At 45.1% G+C, this 19147-nt stretch overlaps 1 protein-coding gene across 1 annotated transcript in view; it reads right to left on the reverse strand.

Annotated features, from left to right (window-relative positions):
* Positions 1 to 19147, reverse strand: part of ABCG5 (ATP binding cassette subfamily G member 5) — a 46390-nt gene that overhangs the window by 22750 nt on the left and 4493 nt on the right. The window contains exons 2-7 of the mRNA XM_030194613.1: positions 16193 to 16314; positions 14503 to 14636; positions 13105 to 13203; positions 12269 to 12401; positions 8669 to 8808; positions 2016 to 2145 (exon numbers count right to left, since the gene is read on the reverse strand). Coding sequence (XP_030050473.1) covers positions 2016 to 2145; positions 8669 to 8808; positions 12269 to 12401; positions 13105 to 13203; positions 14503 to 14636; positions 16193 to 16314 — 758 coding nt within the window. The remainder of the gene's footprint in view (positions 1 to 2015; positions 2146 to 8668; positions 8809 to 12268; positions 12402 to 13104; positions 13204 to 14502; positions 14637 to 16192; positions 16315 to 19147) is intronic.

Genomic DNA, 19147 nt, shown 5'->3' on the forward strand with positions numbered 1-19147 from the left:
AAACCGCTTTGAATGTAGTTGCAAAAACCTCAGAAAGGTGGTATATCAAGTCCTATTTCCCTTTCCCTAAATACTTTGGATGATTTTTGAAGTTGGAAGCAAGAGACTGAGCTAAATGGACCTTTGGTCTGACCCAGAATAGCAATTATGTTCTTACTTTTTTTTTTTTGTTGTTGTTACATTTGTACCCCACGCTTTCCCACTCATGGCAGGCTCAATGCTGCTTACATGGGGCAATGGAGGGTTAAGTGACTTGCCCAGAGTCACAAGGAGCTGCCTGTGCCTGCAGTGGGAATCGACCCCAGTTCCCCAGGACCAAAGTCCACCACTCTAACCACTAGGCCACTCCTCCTCTGTCCCCCCTCCAGCCACTTGACTTGTGGTGCAAAGGTAATGCATAAAAAGTAACCATGGATTGCAGCAGTGTGGTCCCCTTTAAGGGGAGAGGAACCTCGCAAACTTCGCCTACTCTTCTGAAGTTCCAGCTCAGTTGTAACCTACCCTAATGGTACCATTCACAGTTACCTAGGGTTGCCCTCATTTTCATTTTCCCCCTTTCTCATCTAGCTTGGCCAAGCTGGCAACAGTCCTCTGACTGCAAGGGCAGAAGGTAGCTTCTTCTGGATCTGGAAGAAGTCCTTACATTAGTCACCTCAATCATTGCTGAGGATCCCTTCTTACAAGGGAATATGAGCACTGCCTTTTCAGCATCACCAGCCTCTTCTGGTCCAAGAACCAGGAACTGAGTGGAAAAAAATCAAACCCAGATCTTCTTCAAGACAGTGCTTGGGTCAGCCCTGCAGAAAAGCATTAATTCTAGAGCAGTGCACGTAATGTTAAGTGCCATTTGCGTGCATATAATTATAGCATACTAGCACTTATGTGAATGTATCACATACTCACGTAAGTTCAAGCTGTATATATAGTGACTAGTAAAACAGGCCAGTTTCTGACACAAATGAAACGGGCGCTAGCTAGCAAGGTTTTCCTCGGAATGTGTATGTTTGTGAGAGTGTGTGTGAGATTGACTGTGTGTGTGTGAGAGTGAATATGCGAGTGTGTGTGTGTGACAGAGAGAGAGAGTGAGACTGCTGGGTGTGAGTGTGTCTCCTCTGCCCCCCCTCCAGCCACCCAGCGATTCTCCTGTGTCCCCTGCCCCCCTCCAGCCACCCAGCGATTCTCCTTTTTCCCTTGCCCCCCTCCAGCGATTCTCCTATCTCCCCTGCCCCCCCTCCAGTCAGCGAATCTCCTCTCTTCCCTGCCCCCCTCCAGCCACCCAGCGATTCTCCTGTGTCCCCTGCCCCCCTCCAGCCACTCCTCTACTTTAATCAGCATATATTAAATTCCCCCCATGTGCTACAGAAAAGCACCGAGCACATCCTATATAATAAAACGCACCTCCAACGTTCTGAAGCCGAGAAAGTGAAGCCTTCAAGCCTTGAAGCATTCGTGCGCTCTGTAAGGCTCCATCTCCTCAATTGACGACATGTAGTTCTGGAACGTTGCAGGAATGCTTCAAGGCTTGAAGGCTTCACTTTCTCGGCTTCAGAACGTTGGAGGTGCACTTTATTATATAGGATATGTGCATAAATACCTTAGCAAAGGCATTATCTGTGCTGGGATAAAGTCCCATTTATTTGTGTATCCAGCTCTGCAGCTCGGTTTTCTTGCATTAGACAACAGATATTGATTGAAGCCTGAGGCAGGCGCTGTGCGCCAAAACACAGCCTGTGTCGGGTCTTCGATGCATAAGATTGATGTACTGTAGCTCCACATTGATGTATGTTGGGCAATGAAAAGACTTGTCCCGATTTTGAAGGCTTCTATTGTTTCTTCTGACTTGTTTTATAGAATTGATAATCAGCATGCAGCATCAGTGCGCCTACTAGAGGTGCCCAGTCACAGAATTGCCCCCTCTGTAATCATTTTATAATTTTTTTGCAACTACAAGAAAAGAAAATGCATGTTTACCCAAAACACTTGTTTTGATTTTCAAACAGAAAAGAAAATCTTACCATAAAAATCGAAAGGGTTAGAATGTTCCGGACATGGATAACCACAGTTTGTAAAAAAGCCTATCATCTCCTGAGGGTTACCACAGAAAATGAGTTCTCCACAGCTCATGATAGCAATTTTGTCAAACACCTGGTGAAATAATATGACACAATATGACATGTTGATGTTTTTTTAGAGACATTGACACGCATAATGTTCTCACAATTCAAGAAAATAGGAAAACTGCGTTCCGGATTCCGACTATAATATTATTTCAAGGAAGCTTACAGCACCTTTTCAAATATGAAAGGTTCAGCCCCAAACAACTTACAATCTAAGTAGCTAGAAGATAACGTGACTTGCTCAACGTCAGTAGTAGAACTGGGATTGGAACCCTAGTTATTTTGCCCATTGCTGTAACCACTAGGCCACTCCTTTCCTCAATCCTTCTGTGAGGCATCAGGAAATGAAAATTTTAGCTATAGTTCCAACCAACCAACTGGAAGTTTGCTCCAATAGATCTACTAAGGGCAGGGGCCCCCAAATCCAGTCTTGGAGGGTCACAAACCAGTCTGTTTTTCAGAGTTTTCACAAAGAGAGATGTTTTGCACGTGTGATCTTCAATGTCTGAAAATATTCCTCATGCATCTTCTTTGTGAAAAGTCTGAGAACCTGATTGAGGACCAGGGACCCAACTCGCGACACAAAGAAGGGATGTTGCAACAATTCAAACTTTTGCTGTCAGAGACTCTAAGCCATACGTGCAGGACGTCAGACTCACAGAAGCAGAAGCCTGCGCGGCCACATTGGTGATCTACAAGGGCCGACTTCTACATGGAATGTTGCTAGTGGAATAGCAACATTCCATGTAGAATCTATACAAATCAAACAAAATAAAACATGGAAAAGAAAATAAGATGATACCTTTTTTATTGGACATAACTTAATACATTTCTTGATTAGCTTTCGAAGGTTGCCCTTCTTCCTCAGATCGGAAAGAAGCAAATGTGCTAGCTGACAGTGTATATAAGTGAAAACATTCAAGCATTACTATGACAGTAAAATAGATACCATTGGAGATTCTACATGGAATGTTGCTACTATTGGAGATTCTACATGGAATGTTGCTATTCCACTAGCAACATTCCATGTAGAAGGCTGCGCAGGCTTCTGTTTCTGTGAGTCTGACGTCCTGCACGTACGTGCAGGACGTCAGACTCACAGAAGCAGAAGCCTGCGCGGCCACATTGGTGATCTACAAGGGCCGACTTCTACATGGAATGTTGCTAGTGGAATAGCAACATTCCATGTAGAATCTATAGAAATCAAACAAAATAAAACATGGAAAAGAAAATAAGATGATACCTTTTTTATTGGACATAACTTAATACATTTCTTGATTAGCTTTCGAAGGTTGCCCTTCTTCCTCAGATCGGAAATAAGCAAATGTGCTAGCTGACAGTGTATATAAGTGAAAACATCAGTGATGGCTGTATACAAACATCTATATACAAGAAACCCACAGACAGATGCAGCTACCTCCACAACTCCAGCTTCCATCCTTCACATACAAAAAGATCCATCATTTACAGCCAAGCCACAAGATACCACCGTATCTGCTCTGACCCAGGGGACAGAGACAGACACCTTAAAAGCCTGACTGCATCCTTCAAACAGAAAGGCTACAACCCCAAAATAATCTCAAAGAATATTGCCTCCTCCCTCAAAACACCCAGGGAGAATCTGCTACAGTACAAGGAGAAAAAAGCCACAGACAGAATCCCCCTTGTAGTGACATACAATCCAGAGCTGGAAAAACTGAGGAAAATCATAAGAGATCTACAACCTATACTCCAGGAGGATGAATTACTGAAAGAGATATTCCCATCCCCACCAGTACTGGCCTTCCGACAGCCACCCAACTTAAAACACAAGCTAATCAGAAGTAAACTTCCATCACAGACTGAAAAGGAACAGAAGGGCACACGTCCCTGTAATTTATCCAGTTGCAAACTATGCCAAAATATTTCACAGGACCCCACAGTTACCCACAAAGGAAAGATTACTACTACTACTACTATTTAGCATTTCTATAGCGCTACAAGGCATACGCAGCGCTGTACAAACATAGAAGAAAGACAGTCCCTGCTCAAAGAGCTTACAATCTAATAGACAAAAAATAAATAAAGTAATCAAATCAATTAATGTGAACGGGAAGGAAGAGAGGAGGGTAGGTGGAGGCGAGTGGTTACAAGTGGTTACGAGTCAAAAGCAATGTTAAAGAGGTGGTTTCAGTCTAGATTTAAAGGTGGCCAAGGATGGGGCAAGACGTAGGGGCTCAGGAAGTTTATTCCAGGCGTAGGGTGCAGCGAGACAGAAGGCGCGAAGTCTGGAGTTGGCAGTAGTGGAGAAGGGAACAGATAAGAAGGATTTATCCATGGAGCGGAGTGCACGGGAAGGGGTGTAGGGAAGGACGAGTGTGGAGAGATACTGGGGAGCAGCAGAGTGAATACATTTATAGGTTAGTAGAAGAAGTTTGAACAGGATGCGAAAACGGATAGGGAGCCAGTGAAGGGTCTTGAGGAGAGGGGTAGTATGAGTAAAGCGACCCTGGCGGAAGATGAGACGGGCAGCAGAGTTTTGAACCGACTGGAGAGGGGAGAGGTGACTAAGTGGGAGGCCAGCAAGAAGCAGATTGCAGTAGTCTAAACGAGATGTGACAAGGGTGTGGATGAGGGTTTTGGTAGAGTGCTCGGAAAGAAAGGGGCGGATTTTACGGATGTTGTAAAGAAAGAAACGACAGGTCTTGGCGGTCTGCTGGATATGAGCAGAGAAGGAGAGAGAAGAGTCAAAGAGGACCCCAAGGTTTCGAGCTGAGGAGACAGGGAGAATGAGAGAGCCATCAACAGAAATAGAAAACGGGGAGAGCGGGGAGGTGGGTTTGGGGGGGAAAATGAGAAGCTCGGTTTTGGTCAACATAAAGGGATCTTTCACTTGCTCATCTTCCAATGTGGTATATATCATTCAGTGTAAAAAATGTAACGAAGGATGCTATATTGGAGAAACAGGCCAGATGCTTAAGACAAGATTCAATTTACATAGACATCACATGAACAATACAGCCAGTAGGGCCCCCACCCCGGTGGGACAGCACTTCACAGAACCAGGACACTGTACCAGTGATTTCACAGTGAGAATACTGAAAGGTAACTTTAAAACCATACAAGAACGTAAGACCTTTGAAGTCAGAATGATTGAATATTTTAACACCCATCAGAAAGGACTTAACAAGGATCTGGGGTTCCTAGCCCATTATAAACCATAAAGCTGTATGTCTCTGTTGATCACCCCACCCCTCACCTATCCACACCCATCCTGTTAGAATATCAATGATATGCTTTGATGTCCCCATGCATACCTCCTACCCACCCCCATCCTCCCACCCTGTCAGACTGCCATAGTAATGCTTGAATGTTTTCACTTATATACACTGTCAGCTAGCACATTTGCTTATTTTCCGATCTGACGAAGAAGGGCAACCTTCGAAAGCTAATCAAGAAATGTATTAAGTTATGTCCAATAAAAAAGGGATCATCTTATTTTCTTTCCATGTTTTATTTTGTTTGATTTCTATAGATTCTACATGGAATGTTGCTATTCCACTAGCAACATTCCATGTAGAAGTCGGCCCTTGCGGATCACCAATGTGGCCGCGCAGGCTTCTGCTTCTGTGAGTCTGACGTCCTGCACATACGTGCAGGACGTCAGACTCACAGAAACAGAAGCCTGCGCAGCCTTCTACATGGAATGTTACTAGTGGAATAGCAACATTCCATGTAGAATCTCCAATAGTAGCAACATTCCATGTAGAATCTCCAATGGTATCTATTTTACTGTCATAGTAATGCTTGAATGTTTTCACTTATATACACTGTCAGCTAGCACATTTGCTTATTTCCGATCTGACGAAGAAGGGCAACCTTCGAAAGCTAATCAAGAAATGTATTAAGTTATGTCCAATAAAAAAGGTATCATCTTATTTTCTTTTCCATGTTTTATTTTGTTTGATTTCTATTGACAATCCTATATCTGAATGAGATCTAAGTGGTATCAAACTCAGATGCATAATATTTGAACGTTGCTTATACTAGTTCAAGAAAGAGTATCGCAGTTCGCAGAGAATCCTGTTTTCTTCAGAATCAGTATGGATACAGTTGAAGACCTCATCTTCATAGATCCTTGTTCTTCATAGGCTACTATCCAGCTTATAATCGAACGAGAAAAACGCCCAAGTTCCGACCTAAATCGGGAGATGGGCGTTTATCTCACAAAAACGATTAAAGCGGTATAATCGAAAGCCGATTTTGGACGTTTTCAACTGCACTCCGTCGCGGAAGCGGACAAAGTTCATGGGGGCGTGTCAGAGGTGTGGCGAAGGCGGAACTGGGGCGTGGTTATCTGCCGAACAGAGATGGGCGCATTTCACAGATAATGGGACAAAAGTATGCGTTTTTAGCTAGAATTTAGGGCACTTTTCCTGGACCCTGTTTTTCCACGAATAAGGCCCCAAAAAGTGCCCTAAATGACCAGATGACCACTGGAGGGAATCGGGGATGACCTCCCCTGACTCCCCCAGTGGTCATAAACCCCCTCCCACCACAAAAAATGATGTTTCACAACTTTTTATTTTGACCCTCAAATGTCATACCCACCTCCCTGGCAGCAGTATGCAGGTCCCTGGAGCAGTTGTTAGGGGGTGCAGTGGACTTCAGGCAGGTGGACCCAGGCCCATCCCCCCCCTACCTGTTACAATTGTGCTGCTTAATGCTTAGTCGTCCAACCCCCCCCGAACCCACTGTACCCACATGTAGGTGCCCCCTTTCACTCCTTAGGGCTATAGTAATGGTGTAGACTTGTGGGCAGTGGGTTTTGAGGGGGATTTGGGGGGCTCTACACACAAGGGAAGGGTGCTATGCACCTGGGAGCTCTTTTACCTTTTGTTCTGTTTTTGTAAAAGTGCCCCCTAGGGTGCCCGGTTGGTGTCCTGGCATGTGAGGGGGGACAGTGCACTACGACTCCTGGCCCCTCCCACGAACAAATGCCTTGGATTTATTCGTTTTTGAGCTGGGCGATTTCATTGTCCATTATCGCTGAAAAGCAAAAACGCCCAGCTCACAACTTGGCGAATAAAACATGGATGTCTAATTGTTTCGAAAATACGCTTGGGTCCGCCCCTTCACGGACCCGTTCTCGGAGATAAACGCCCATGGAGATAGGCGTTTCTGTTCGATTATGCCCCTCCACGTATACAACCAACCATTGATGTCTTCATCCACACAATGGGCCCCTTTTACTAAGGGGTGGTAAGCCCAATGTGGGCTTACCACTTGCTAAACATAAAGTACCGCCGGGCTACCGCAGTAGCCCAGCAGTACTTCCCACCCCTAGCGTGTCGTCATATCAAGTGCTACAAAGATATATTTTTATAGCACCAGGGTTTACCCGGTGGTAAATCGGGCAGTGCCGCATGCTGCCAATTACCCCTGGGTTAGTGCGGGAGCCCTTACCGCCACCTCAATGGGTGGCGGTAAGGGCTCCCCCCTCTGAAATGGCCTCGCAGCAACTTCTTTACTTGCCACATGGCCATTTCCTGTGGGAAAGAAAGACTTCCCTTTTACCCACTGCAGTAAAAGGGGGCCTCGGCGCACGTGAAAAGCACACCCCCTTTTGCTGTAGCTTGGTAAGAGGGGCACAATATTTTTCTCTTATTTTTTTTTAAAGTTACATTTGTACCCCCCACTTTCCCCACTCATGGCAGGCTCAATGCGGCTTACATATACAGATGCTTATTTGTACCTGGGGCAATGGAGGGTTAAGTGACTTGTCCAGAGTCACAAGGAGCTGCCTGTGCCTGAAGTGGGAATCGAACTCAGTTCCTCAGGACCAAAGTCCACCACCCTAGGCCACTCCTCCACTGTTGCTACTATTTGAGATTCTACATGGAATGTTGCTATTCCACTAGCAACATTCCATGTAGAAGTCGGCCCTTGCAGATCACCAATGTGGCTGCGCAGGCTTCTGCTTCTGTGAGTCTGACGTCCTGCACGTACGTGCAGGACGTCAGACTCACAGAAACAGAAGCCTGCGCAGCCTTCTACATGGAATGTTGCTAGTGGAATAGCAACATTCCATGTAGAATCTCCAATAGTAGCAACATTCCATGTAGAATCTCCAATAGTATCTATTTTATTTTTGTTACATTTGTACCCTGCACTTTCCCACTCATGGCAGGCTCAATGCGGCTTACATGGGGCAATGGAGGGTTAAGTGACTTGCCCAGAGCCACAAGGAGCTGCCTGTGCCTGAAGTGGGAATCAAACTCAGTTCCTCAGGACCAAAGTCCACCACCCTAACCACTAGGCCACTCCTCCACTTTTAGAAATTAGTATATGATTTTATGCTTTGGTTTTTATTAGAATTAGAATAATCATCAGAGTGTGATTCATAGAAATCTACCTAATGGAAAATGAACGTTTTCTTCCTGATTGAAGAAGAAAGTATTGCCTTCGAAAAGCTAATCAAAAAATCTATTAAGTTAGACAATAACCTTTTTTTATTATTTCTATTTATTATCTTTAAAAGTGGACTAACACAGCTACCACCACTTCCTTACCTTGAAAAGTTCAGAGCGAGGCTGATGGATAGAAATAATGACTATCCTGCCCTTGCGTGCGAGCTCTGAAAGCAGCGTAACAATGTGGTTTGCAGTCATAGAGTCAAGACCTGTTGTTGGCTCATCAAGCAAAATAATCTCTGGAAAAACAAAGCAGAAGACTTCGAAACATTAACGAAAATGAATACACTGATTCTATGTTATAGCTTTTGTAAAAATGTTACCACACGGTCCACTGAGTGTCTCATAAGTACATAAGTATTGCCATACTGGGAAAGACCAAAGGTTCATCAAGCCCAGCATCCTGTTTCCAACAGTGGCCAATCCAGGTAACAAATACCTGGCAAGATCCCCCCCCCCCCTCTCCCAAAAAAGTACAAAACATTTTATGCTGCGCATTGTTCTCTTCCTTTGTCCTATTCCCTAACGATACTTGACTCTGTCTTCACATAACTGTCACAATGTAATCCATAACTGAGTTGTAACAAATTGTACTTCCATCATTTACAATGTATTGTAAGCCACACTGAGCCCGCAAATAGGTGGCAAAATGTGGGATACAAATGCAATAAAATAAATAAATAAATAAATTCCAGAAATAAGCAGTGGATTTTTCCCAAGTCCATTTTAATTATGGACTTTTCCTTCAGGAAGCCGTCCAAACCTTTTTTAAACCCCGCTAAGCTAACTGCCTTTACCACATTCTCTGACAATGAATTCCAGAGTTTAATCGCTGAAAAGTACTAAGCCGTGTGCTGTTGATTAATGTTGAGGATTGCATGTATAGGTTCTAAGGTTCCTGAAAATGAGAGTACTAAATGCTAACAGTAATAGTGAACATTGTCTGTGCTATTGGTTTGGTTTTACACTAAAAAAGCACTAAAGGGTCCTTTTACTATGCTGCAGTAAAAAGGGCCCTGCAGTAGAGGCAGGGGCTATTTTTCTAGGCACTAGGGCCCTTTTTCCCACAGTGGATAAAAAGCCCCTAAAAAATGGCCATGCATGTGGCCATGTGGTAGGGAACATTTACCGCCACCCACTGAGGAGGTGGTAAGGGCTCTTGTGGTAACCCGGCGGTAACCAGGCAGTGCCTGGTTAGCACCACGGTAAAAATAGGAAATGGCATGCACTCAAGAGCTTACGGTAGTTCCGGGTTAATGAAAATGTCCCTGAGTTATGTACATATGATATTCTGATGGCCAGGGCCACCGAGAGACTGGTCCAGGCCCGGGGCAAGGCCACTTCCACCACTGCCGGCCCACCCGAGGTCATCGCCCCCCCCCCCGAGGCTGCCACGCTGCAGTCCCCAGTCTCCACCCGCCCACCTCCAGCCCCGTCGACAGCCTCCCTCCGTCCGCCACTGGGCCCCCTGCATTCAAATCACAGCACCTCACCTCCATGTGAAAACGCAAGGCAGATCGCCTCCCTTCGGGCCTTCTTCCCTCCCTGTGTCCCACCAGGGTTGCCAGATTTAAATAATTTTTCTGGCCCAAACCAGCCTCTAAACCCGTCCAAAAACCGCACACCCCGCCCCTGCCGTCATCAACCCCGCCCCCGCCATCATCAGCTCCACCCCTGATGTCAACAGCTCCACCCCGACGTTAACAGCTCCGCCCCTGATGCCAACAGCTCCACCCCCCATGTCAACAGCTCCACCCCCGATGTCAACAGCTCCACCCCCAACGTAATTAACCACGCCCCCGCGGGGTGAAAAACCGCAGCCGGCGAGGAAAAAAACCCCGCCCAATGGAAAAGAAAGCCACCCAAATAACTGCGACCCGCAGTGGGCAAAAATTTCCTGCAGCGGGTTGCGGAAAGCCGCCCAGCCCATCTGGCATCTTTGTGTCCCACCCTCACGGAAACAGGAAGTTACATCAGGCGAGGGCGGGACACAGGAAGGGAAGAAGGCCCAAAGGGAGGCGATCTGCCGCTACACTTTCACACGGAGGTGAGGCACTGTAATTTGAATGCAGGGGACCTGGTGGTGGATGGAGGGGGGCTGTCGACGGAGCCGGGGGTGGGCGGGTGAGACCGGGGACTGCGGCGCCGGGCCCCCCTTGGAGGCCCGAGCCCAAGGAATTTTGTCCCTCCTGCCCCTTCCTCTCGGCGGCCCTGCTGATGGCTGTTCTAGATTTTGTTTTTCTTATTTGCTGGCTTTTGTCTTTTGCTTGGAAATTTGAGTATTTCTGAAACTAAAATGCTAAACTTGAACAGTTATCATAGACACTGTCTGTTAGTGTTATTGGTTTGGTTTTACACTGAAAAATGCACTAAGTTATGTGCATGTGATATTCTGAGAGCTGTTCTTGATATGCTTGTAATTATGTCTGTTTTCCTCATAATAAAAAAAAGCAAGAAACTGAAATTACGTGTCATGAGTTTATGAATTGAATAAGAACTAAAATTTGTGGGAAAGGACTGAATAAAAACTAAAATTGACATTCTTGACAGAACTAATTAACTTGCCGTCCAGGAACTCCCACAAGTCAGCTCGTTTGTACCGCAATCTCCACTACCCAGCTTTTAGCGGCCTTAAATATAAGAGCGTCTATGCTTCTTCTTTCTCTTATCTCTGCACTCAACTGTGGAACGGGCTGCCTCAGGTGGTCAAGTTCACTCCTGATCACCCAACCTTCAAGAAGCGACTCAAGACCTTCCTTTTTAGTAGAGCATACGCCACATCCTTCTGAGCCATGGCTATCCTAGTGACGAACTGTCACCTTCTCCTCCTTCCCTTTCCCCCCTCTGCTATTTCTCTTTCCCTTTCACGACTCTGAATACTGTATTTTGAATTAATGTTTGCTTAATATTTATTTTATTTTTTTTACATTTGTACCCCGCACTTTCCTACTCATGGCAGGCTCAATGCAGCGGGCAATGGAGGGTTAAGTGACTTGCCCAGAGTCACAAGGAGCTGCCTGTGCTGGGAATCGAACTCAGTTCCTCAGGACCAAAGTCCACCACCCTAACCACTAGGCCACTCCTCCACTGTTGCTACTATTTGAGATTCCACTAGCAACATTCCATGTGGAAGTCAGCCCTTGCAGATCACCAATGTGGCCGTGCTGGCTTCTGCTTCTGTGAGTCTGACGTACGTGCAGGACGTCAGACTCACAGAAACAGAAGCCTGCGCAGCCTTCTACATGGAATGTTGCTAGTGGAATAGCAACATTCCATGTAGAATCTCCAATAGTAGCAACATTCCATGTAGAATCTCCAATAGTATCTATTTTTGTTACATTTGTACCCTGTGCTTTCCCACTCATGGCAGGCTCAATGTGGCTTACATGGGGCAATGGAGGGTTAAGTGACTTGCCCAGAGTCACAAGGAGCTGCCTGTGCCTGTAGTGGGAATTGAACTCAGTTCCCCAGGACCAAAGTCCACCACCCTAACCACTAGGCCACTCCTCCACTGTACGCCACATTGAGCCTGCCTCTAGGTGGGAATATTGTGGGATATAAATGCCATAAATAAATAAATAAATAAACTAGAATAAAATAAGAATTAAAATTACATGTTTTGAGCATGAATAAAAACTAGAACTAATTTTTTTTTTCCAAACTCAGTCCCATTGCTGAGCAAATAGCTGCTGAACTCACTGGGATCTTGTATCAGCTGTGCTGCAATTGAAACTCGGCGCCTTTCACCACCAGAAATCCCGTTGAAAACACGGCCACCAATTAGGTGATTAGCGACATGGCTGAGACTCAGCTCAGCCATTACAGACTCTACCTGAAAAACAGATATATAGAGCAGCTTAGTGAGAGTTTCCAAAGATTGCAATGGATGGAAAAGACAGACGTACAATGGTCAATCTGATATTTTACAGCAGTGATTCCCAAACCTGATCTTGGAGGCACCCCAGCTAGTCAGGTTTTCAAGATATTCACAATGGATATCCATGAGAGAGATTTTCATGCATATCTCTCTCATGAAAATTCATTATTGATTTCCTGAAAACCTGACTAGCTGGGGTACCTCCAGAACCAGGTTCGGGAATCACTGTATTACAGGAATGAAGGTAGGAGCTGATTCTACTAGCTGGAGTTCTACCTGCATGGAGTGGAGGTGTTCCAGGAGCAGACTTAAGCTGGAAATTGCAAGCACATATGTAGTTTGTATTTCCAAAACTCTGTACACGGTTTCAGATTAGAAAAGTACTCACAGAAAAAGCAGGTGTGAGTCTGCTGGAACTTTCTCCTTAGGCAAGTATAGTGGAGCCAGGAATGTATTGAAGGGAGCAGGGAAAATGATTGTGTTGGGGTTGGGGAGCAAGAATGTGTTGGGGAGGGGGGTCCAGTGGGACAGATGGCAGGACATCAGCTCCCTACATTGTGCAGGTGCTCAATCTCAACCCAAAGAGCCCATCCTCAGCTCAGGTTCTTCCACCTCACAAGTATTTTCACCATAAAATAAATGCTGGCATGGAACAAACCTTTTTTCTAATAGTGACACTGGAATGCTTCTGTAGCGCTAGTAACGCTGTGTAGGTCAATGTCTCCTGTACTGTAAGATAACTTAGTAATGTATCAGTCTGCAGAAATACAACAAAAAAAAAAAATAGTGTGTTATTATTTCACCATAACATCTGTGTGGTTTCAAAATATCTTTCTGTGTAATAGCGGTAAGAAGGCGGCACTGTGTTTGTCTGTGATGCATACCATACTGGAGGTTGGTTAATGGGCTATGGCGTGTTTGCTGCCCCACTTCCAGCTGTTGGGAGGGTAAGGAGGCATGCACCTCCGTCATTTATATCTCATCTACATTCAGCAAATAATGTTGGAGCTCGACTATGGTGCCTGCCAGATTCTGTACCCACCAGACCACTCTGTACTGGGAGACGGAGGAGGCAGCACATCTGTTCCTCAGAGTGCAGGAGGAGTTTCAGGAGCATAGCCAGACTTCGGTGGGAGGGGGATCCAGAGCCCGAGGTGAGGGGGCACATTTTAGCCCCCCCCCAGCACCGCTGACCCCCCCGCCATTGCCGACCCCCCCTTGCCGACCCGCCGCCACTTTTCACGACCTCCTGCCCTCTCGACCCCCCCCCCCCGTGAACCCTCCCCCGCCGTCGCCTACCTTCGGTTTTGCTGGTGGGGGACCCCAATCCCTGCCAGCCGACTCTTCATCCTGCAGTCAAAAAAGTCTCCGTTCTGTTGCATGCTGACGTCCTGCACGTTGTATGTGCAGGACGTCAGCATGCAACAGAACGAAGACTTTTTTGACTGCAGGACGAAGAGGACGTCGGCTGGCGGGGATTGGGGTCCCCCGCCAGCAAATCGAAGGTAGGCGGTGGCAGGGGAGGGTTTGCGGGGGGGGGGGTCGAGAGGGTCGTCAGGAGGGGGGTCCAGGACGAAATCTACAGGGGCCCGGGCCCCCTCAGGCCCCACGTAGCTACGCCACTGGTTGATATCATGTAAAGGTGAATCTCAATGATGACAGAAGAGAAGTAGGCCAAGTTGTACCAGAAACTGAAGGACAGGATGGGAGACTGAGACAGAGAAGGAGAATGGTGGGGAGAAACAGAGGAGTGGAGGATAGAGGCATAGAGAAGGCAGACCGAGAGTGACGGTTGTGGACCAAGAAGGGGGTACAGAGAGACTAAGTAACTGGTGTGTAAAGGAATGGGGGGGGGGGGGGGGGGAAGACAAGAGGAGGGGGAATGGGAAAAAAAGTATGACTGTGGCAAAGGGGAGGGGCTAAAGAAAGAATGCTGGGATCATTGCTGGGCTGAGGCCAGGAACAGATGATGATGACAGAAGGGTGAGGATCTTCTGGGTGATTTCATACGTATATGGATATAATTAAACAGGGGGGAAAAAAGCAGAAAACAAACCTGCAAAACATATGAAAAACAGTCCTGAAACTGCTTCTTCTTCAGTTTCTGTCCATTCACGTATACATCACCAATAAAAGTTCCCTTTCCTATCCTTCCAGATACTGCATCCAGCAAAGTTGTTTTTCCAGATCCTGGAAAACACAGAAACGTGAATTGTTAAAGGTAATTAGCTTCATGTAAAAAAAAAAAATACTCATTTTAATGTTGACAAACAAGTCTTGCCTGGTCCATAACTCTGAAACATGGTGCAGAAAGCCTTTCCCCTCCTTCATCTCTAGAAGTTAAAATTATTCTTAAATTTGTCTAGTTTGTAATCCGAGGTGACAAATTCCACACTGTTGTGTATTTGGGAGGAGAACGGTGAATCGGTGCAAAAAGAAATTGCAAGCCTCCAAATGTTCTTCTAGTATTTTAAATGACCCAAGTTGGCATAACAGAGCTGCACAACCCATGGTATGCCTGCATCAAAACACAGCTTTCTGTTTAGTTTTGTGATCCAAAATTCATGGCATCCAGGACCATTGCCATGGGTGAGCCATAGTCCCACCACTTTGGAGACAGGCCTACCCAGTCAGCACAGGCCAATGAGAGGAGGTTGTGTCCATATGGGCAGTGCCTCATGCCCGCCCATTTATTTATTTATTAGGGTTTATTTACCGCCTTTTTGAAGGAATTCACTCAACCCGGTGTACAGTAAGAATAGATCGATCATGAGCAATAGGCAATTCAGCAGTAAAGATATTGATCTTACAATACAAAGTATGGCATCGTATACTACTTCAAACCACAGGGAAAATCAAACTTAATAAATAAACATTCCACAACTCTAGGAAGTTTGAAATATATAAGAGTTAGTTTGCGGGTGTCTCCTGGTGATTCCCTAAAGATTCCAACTCGGGAATCTATAGTACTTAATTACTCAAGTTGGAACCTCAAAGCTCCACATAGGGAAACACAAATGTATTAGAACTATCCCTATAGTCTGAGGAGTCCATTACTATCATTGGTTCCAGTCAGGAGGAAAGGAGAAAAAAACCCATCAAACGTAAAAACTCATCATACATGAGAAAAACGAATGAATTGAAAAACTCTTTTCCTCCTGAATTATCACCTAATGAAAGACACCAAACTACCAAAGACTATGTCTAACTTCTGAATCTACTAATGACTATACAGATATCTCCTCTTGTGAAATCATACGTTGGACAACCCTCACTTAGCTCCCCCGGACCTCCCAGAGCAAACTAGAGAATCCAATCAGTACTTAGCTACAAAACACGGAGAATCTCGAGGTTGTCCCACTGGTATCCGCTGACACAAGAAAGGGGAAACTGCAGTCCTAACAAGTGCGCCTTTGTTCGCCAATTCAAGTGTCCAAAAGAACGACAACAGGAACTAAGTCCAGTCGTAGGTAACACAAACATGCCACATAAACAAAATCCATATAGTTTTGTTTTGACATAAGAGATAAACAGGTGTCAGGGATCTTTCCACTGCAAAAGCTGAACTTAAACAACTGGGCATTTATTTTAGTGGTGAGTATTAGCATTATTATAACCTGCCTGTAAACTTAATGTCTACCGCTGTAGCAAAATGTTTAGTACCATAAAACACAGCGATTGCAGCCTAGAGAAAACGTTTGGCACTATACCTTAAAAATGATATCAACGATTTTTTTTTCACTTACCAGAATTCCCCAAAATTCCCATCAGTTGAGAGCTTTCTAAATAAAACGAGACATCCTGGAGAATTTGTCTTGTCCATTTGTGATAGTAGGTTTGGAGGTTCCACCATGGTCCCAAACGCTCACTACGAAGAGAGTGACATTGAAGACGAGAGTTATAGACATGGTCCGGAAAGCTTTTCGTTGGTCTAATTAAAAAAATATTACAACTTGCAAAGACTCAAGATATGTCAGGATTGCTAGAGCTAGTGGACAGCTGTAGTTCAAGCTGCTATATTGGAAATAAAAAGGAATCATCACTTGACAGCTCTACAGGATGGACTCACTCATCAACAGCTTCGTCTCTTTTCATTATAATCTGTTTGTTATTGTTATTTATGTTGTGTGTGAACAGCTGAGAAATGTTATGGATCAGTGGGTTATAAATGTTTTAAATACATAAATAAATAAATTATAATAGGTAGGGACTAGATCCCTTGGGGACTTAGGGGTCTGATTTATGATGGTACCTACTGAACTCGTCACCTCTAGATTGGGGTTACAACAAAAATTGTGGTGACCTCAGAGTGGGAGGCCATCTCAACAATTTTCCATAAAGTGCTCATTTTATCTCTAGTGCTTGCACCTTGCGTTCAGTTTTGGTCACCGTATCTTTAAAAAGATATAGAGGAATTAGAAAGGTTCAAAGAAGAGCGACTAAAATGATAAAGGGGATGGAACTCCTCTCAGATGAGGAAAGGCTAAAGAGGTTGGGGCTCTTCAGCTTGGAAAAGAGACGGATGAGGGGAGGTATGATTGAGGTCTACAAAATCCTGAGTGGTGTAGAACGAGTAGAAGTAAATCGATTTTTTTACTCGTTCCAAAAGTACAAAGACTAGGGGACACTTGAGGAAGTTACATGGAAATACTTTTAAAACTTTTAATACTTTTAGAGTGGAGGAGTGGCCTAGTGGTTAGGGTGGTGGACTTTGGTCCTGAGGAACTGAGTTCAATTCCTGGCCCAGGCAGCTCCTTGTGACTCTGGGCAAGTCACTTAACCCTCCACTGCCTGCCGCATTGAGCCTGCCATGAGTAGGAAAAAGTGCGGGGTACAAATAGGAGGAAATATTTTTTCACTCAACGAATAGTTAAGCTCCGGAACTCTTTGCCGGAGAAGGTGGTAACAGTGGTTAGCGTATCTGGGTTTAAAAAAGGTTTGGACAAATTCCTGGAGGAAAAGTCCATAGTCTGCTATTGAGACAGACATGGGAAGCAACTGCTTGCCCTGGGATTTGTAGTATGGAGTGTTGCCACGATTTGGGTTTCTGCCAGGATACTGGGCTAGATGGACCACTGGTCTGACCCATTATGGCTATTCTTATGTTCTTATGTTCTAACAAAACAACAGTGCCTGTTGGTGGCTACTTAAAAATAGAAAAGTAATACTCAAAGAATAATACAATCACATAAAAATCTTAATGGACACCTGGCCCAGAATGGAATCAGCAGCACCATTTCTTTTCGTAATACTCTAATGCAGAGGGATGGAGGAGTAGCCTAATGGTGGAATTGGGTTCAGGTCCCACTGCAGCTCCTTGTGATCTTGGCAAGTCACTTTAATCCTCTATTGCCCCAGGTACAAAATAAGTACCCTTAAAATGTACACTCCAGCCCATCCCTATCTATTCAGTCATGATCAGGGCACAGACCGTAGAAGTCTACCCAGCAGTATTCCTGTACTAAGTTCTGAAGCTAATGTCGAAGCCCCTTAAAATGTACACTCCAGCCCATCCCTGTCTATTTAGTCATGATCAGGGTGTAGACCGTAGAAGTCTGCCCAGCACTGGTTTTGCTTCTCAATTACCGGTGTTCCCACCCAATCTCCGCTAAGATTCCATTCCTTCTAAACAGGAGTCCTTTGTGTTTATTACACTCGTGTTTGAATTCCATTACCGTTTTCATTTCCACTACCTCCCGCGGGAGAGCGTTCCATGTATCCACCACCCTTTTCGTGAAAAAATACTTCCTGAGTCTGCCCCCCCCCCTTCAACCTTAATTCATGTCCTCTAGTTCTACCGTCTTAAACAGTTTCAAAGGCTTGTGCAAAAAGCCAAGCCTTTAGCTCAGGTTTAAAAGCCTTAAAGGAAAATTCTGCACGGATATGGAGGATGTTGAGGATTTCTGCTATAAATATATAAGTACATAAGTATTGCCATACTGGGACAGACCAAAGGTCCATCAAGCTCAGCATCCTGTTTCCAACAGTGGCCAATCCAGGTCACAAATACCTGGCAAGATCCCCAAAAAAGTACAAAACATTTTATGATGCTTATCCCAGAAATATTTCCCCAAGCCCAATTAAATAATGGTCTATGGACTTTTTCTTTAAGAAGCGGTCCAAGCCTTTTTTTAAACTCTGCTAAGCTAACCACCTTTACCACATTTTCTGGCAATGAATTCCAGAGTTGAATTACACGTTGAGTGAAGAAACATTTTCTCCGATTTGTTTTAAATTTACTACTTTGTAGCTTCATCGCATGCCCCCTAGTCCTAGTATTTTTGGAAAGCGTAAACAGCCTGCATCTGGTTCAGGTCAGTAGAGGCTTAACAGTGACCTAGTCTTCTCAACTCTTTCCTGGAGGTACACCTAGCCAGTTGGGTTTTCATGACCACTAGAATGAATATGCATGAGATAAATTTTGCATATAGCACAGTCACCTCCTTATATGCAAATCACTCTCACGTGTAAGTCCTGTAATGATCCTGGAAACCTAACTGGCAAGGTGTACCTTCAGGAGAGGGTTGAGTAGCACTGGCCTAGTGGACATCAGTTGCCGGTCTCAGATCGGTTCTGAGGCTACAGCAGAAGTGGCTGCATTGGAGGCCCTGCAACATTCCTGTGAATTCTCCTGCACATTTCCTTCCTGGTTTGCGATGAGGTTAGAGGTAGGTTGCCTAAACATTAGCTACAAGTATCTT

This window comes from Microcaecilia unicolor, chromosome 3 (assembly GCF_901765095.1).
Source record: "Microcaecilia unicolor chromosome 3, aMicUni1.1, whole genome shotgun sequence".
Lineage (NCBI taxonomy): Eukaryota > Metazoa > Chordata > Amphibia > Gymnophiona > Siphonopidae > Microcaecilia > Microcaecilia unicolor.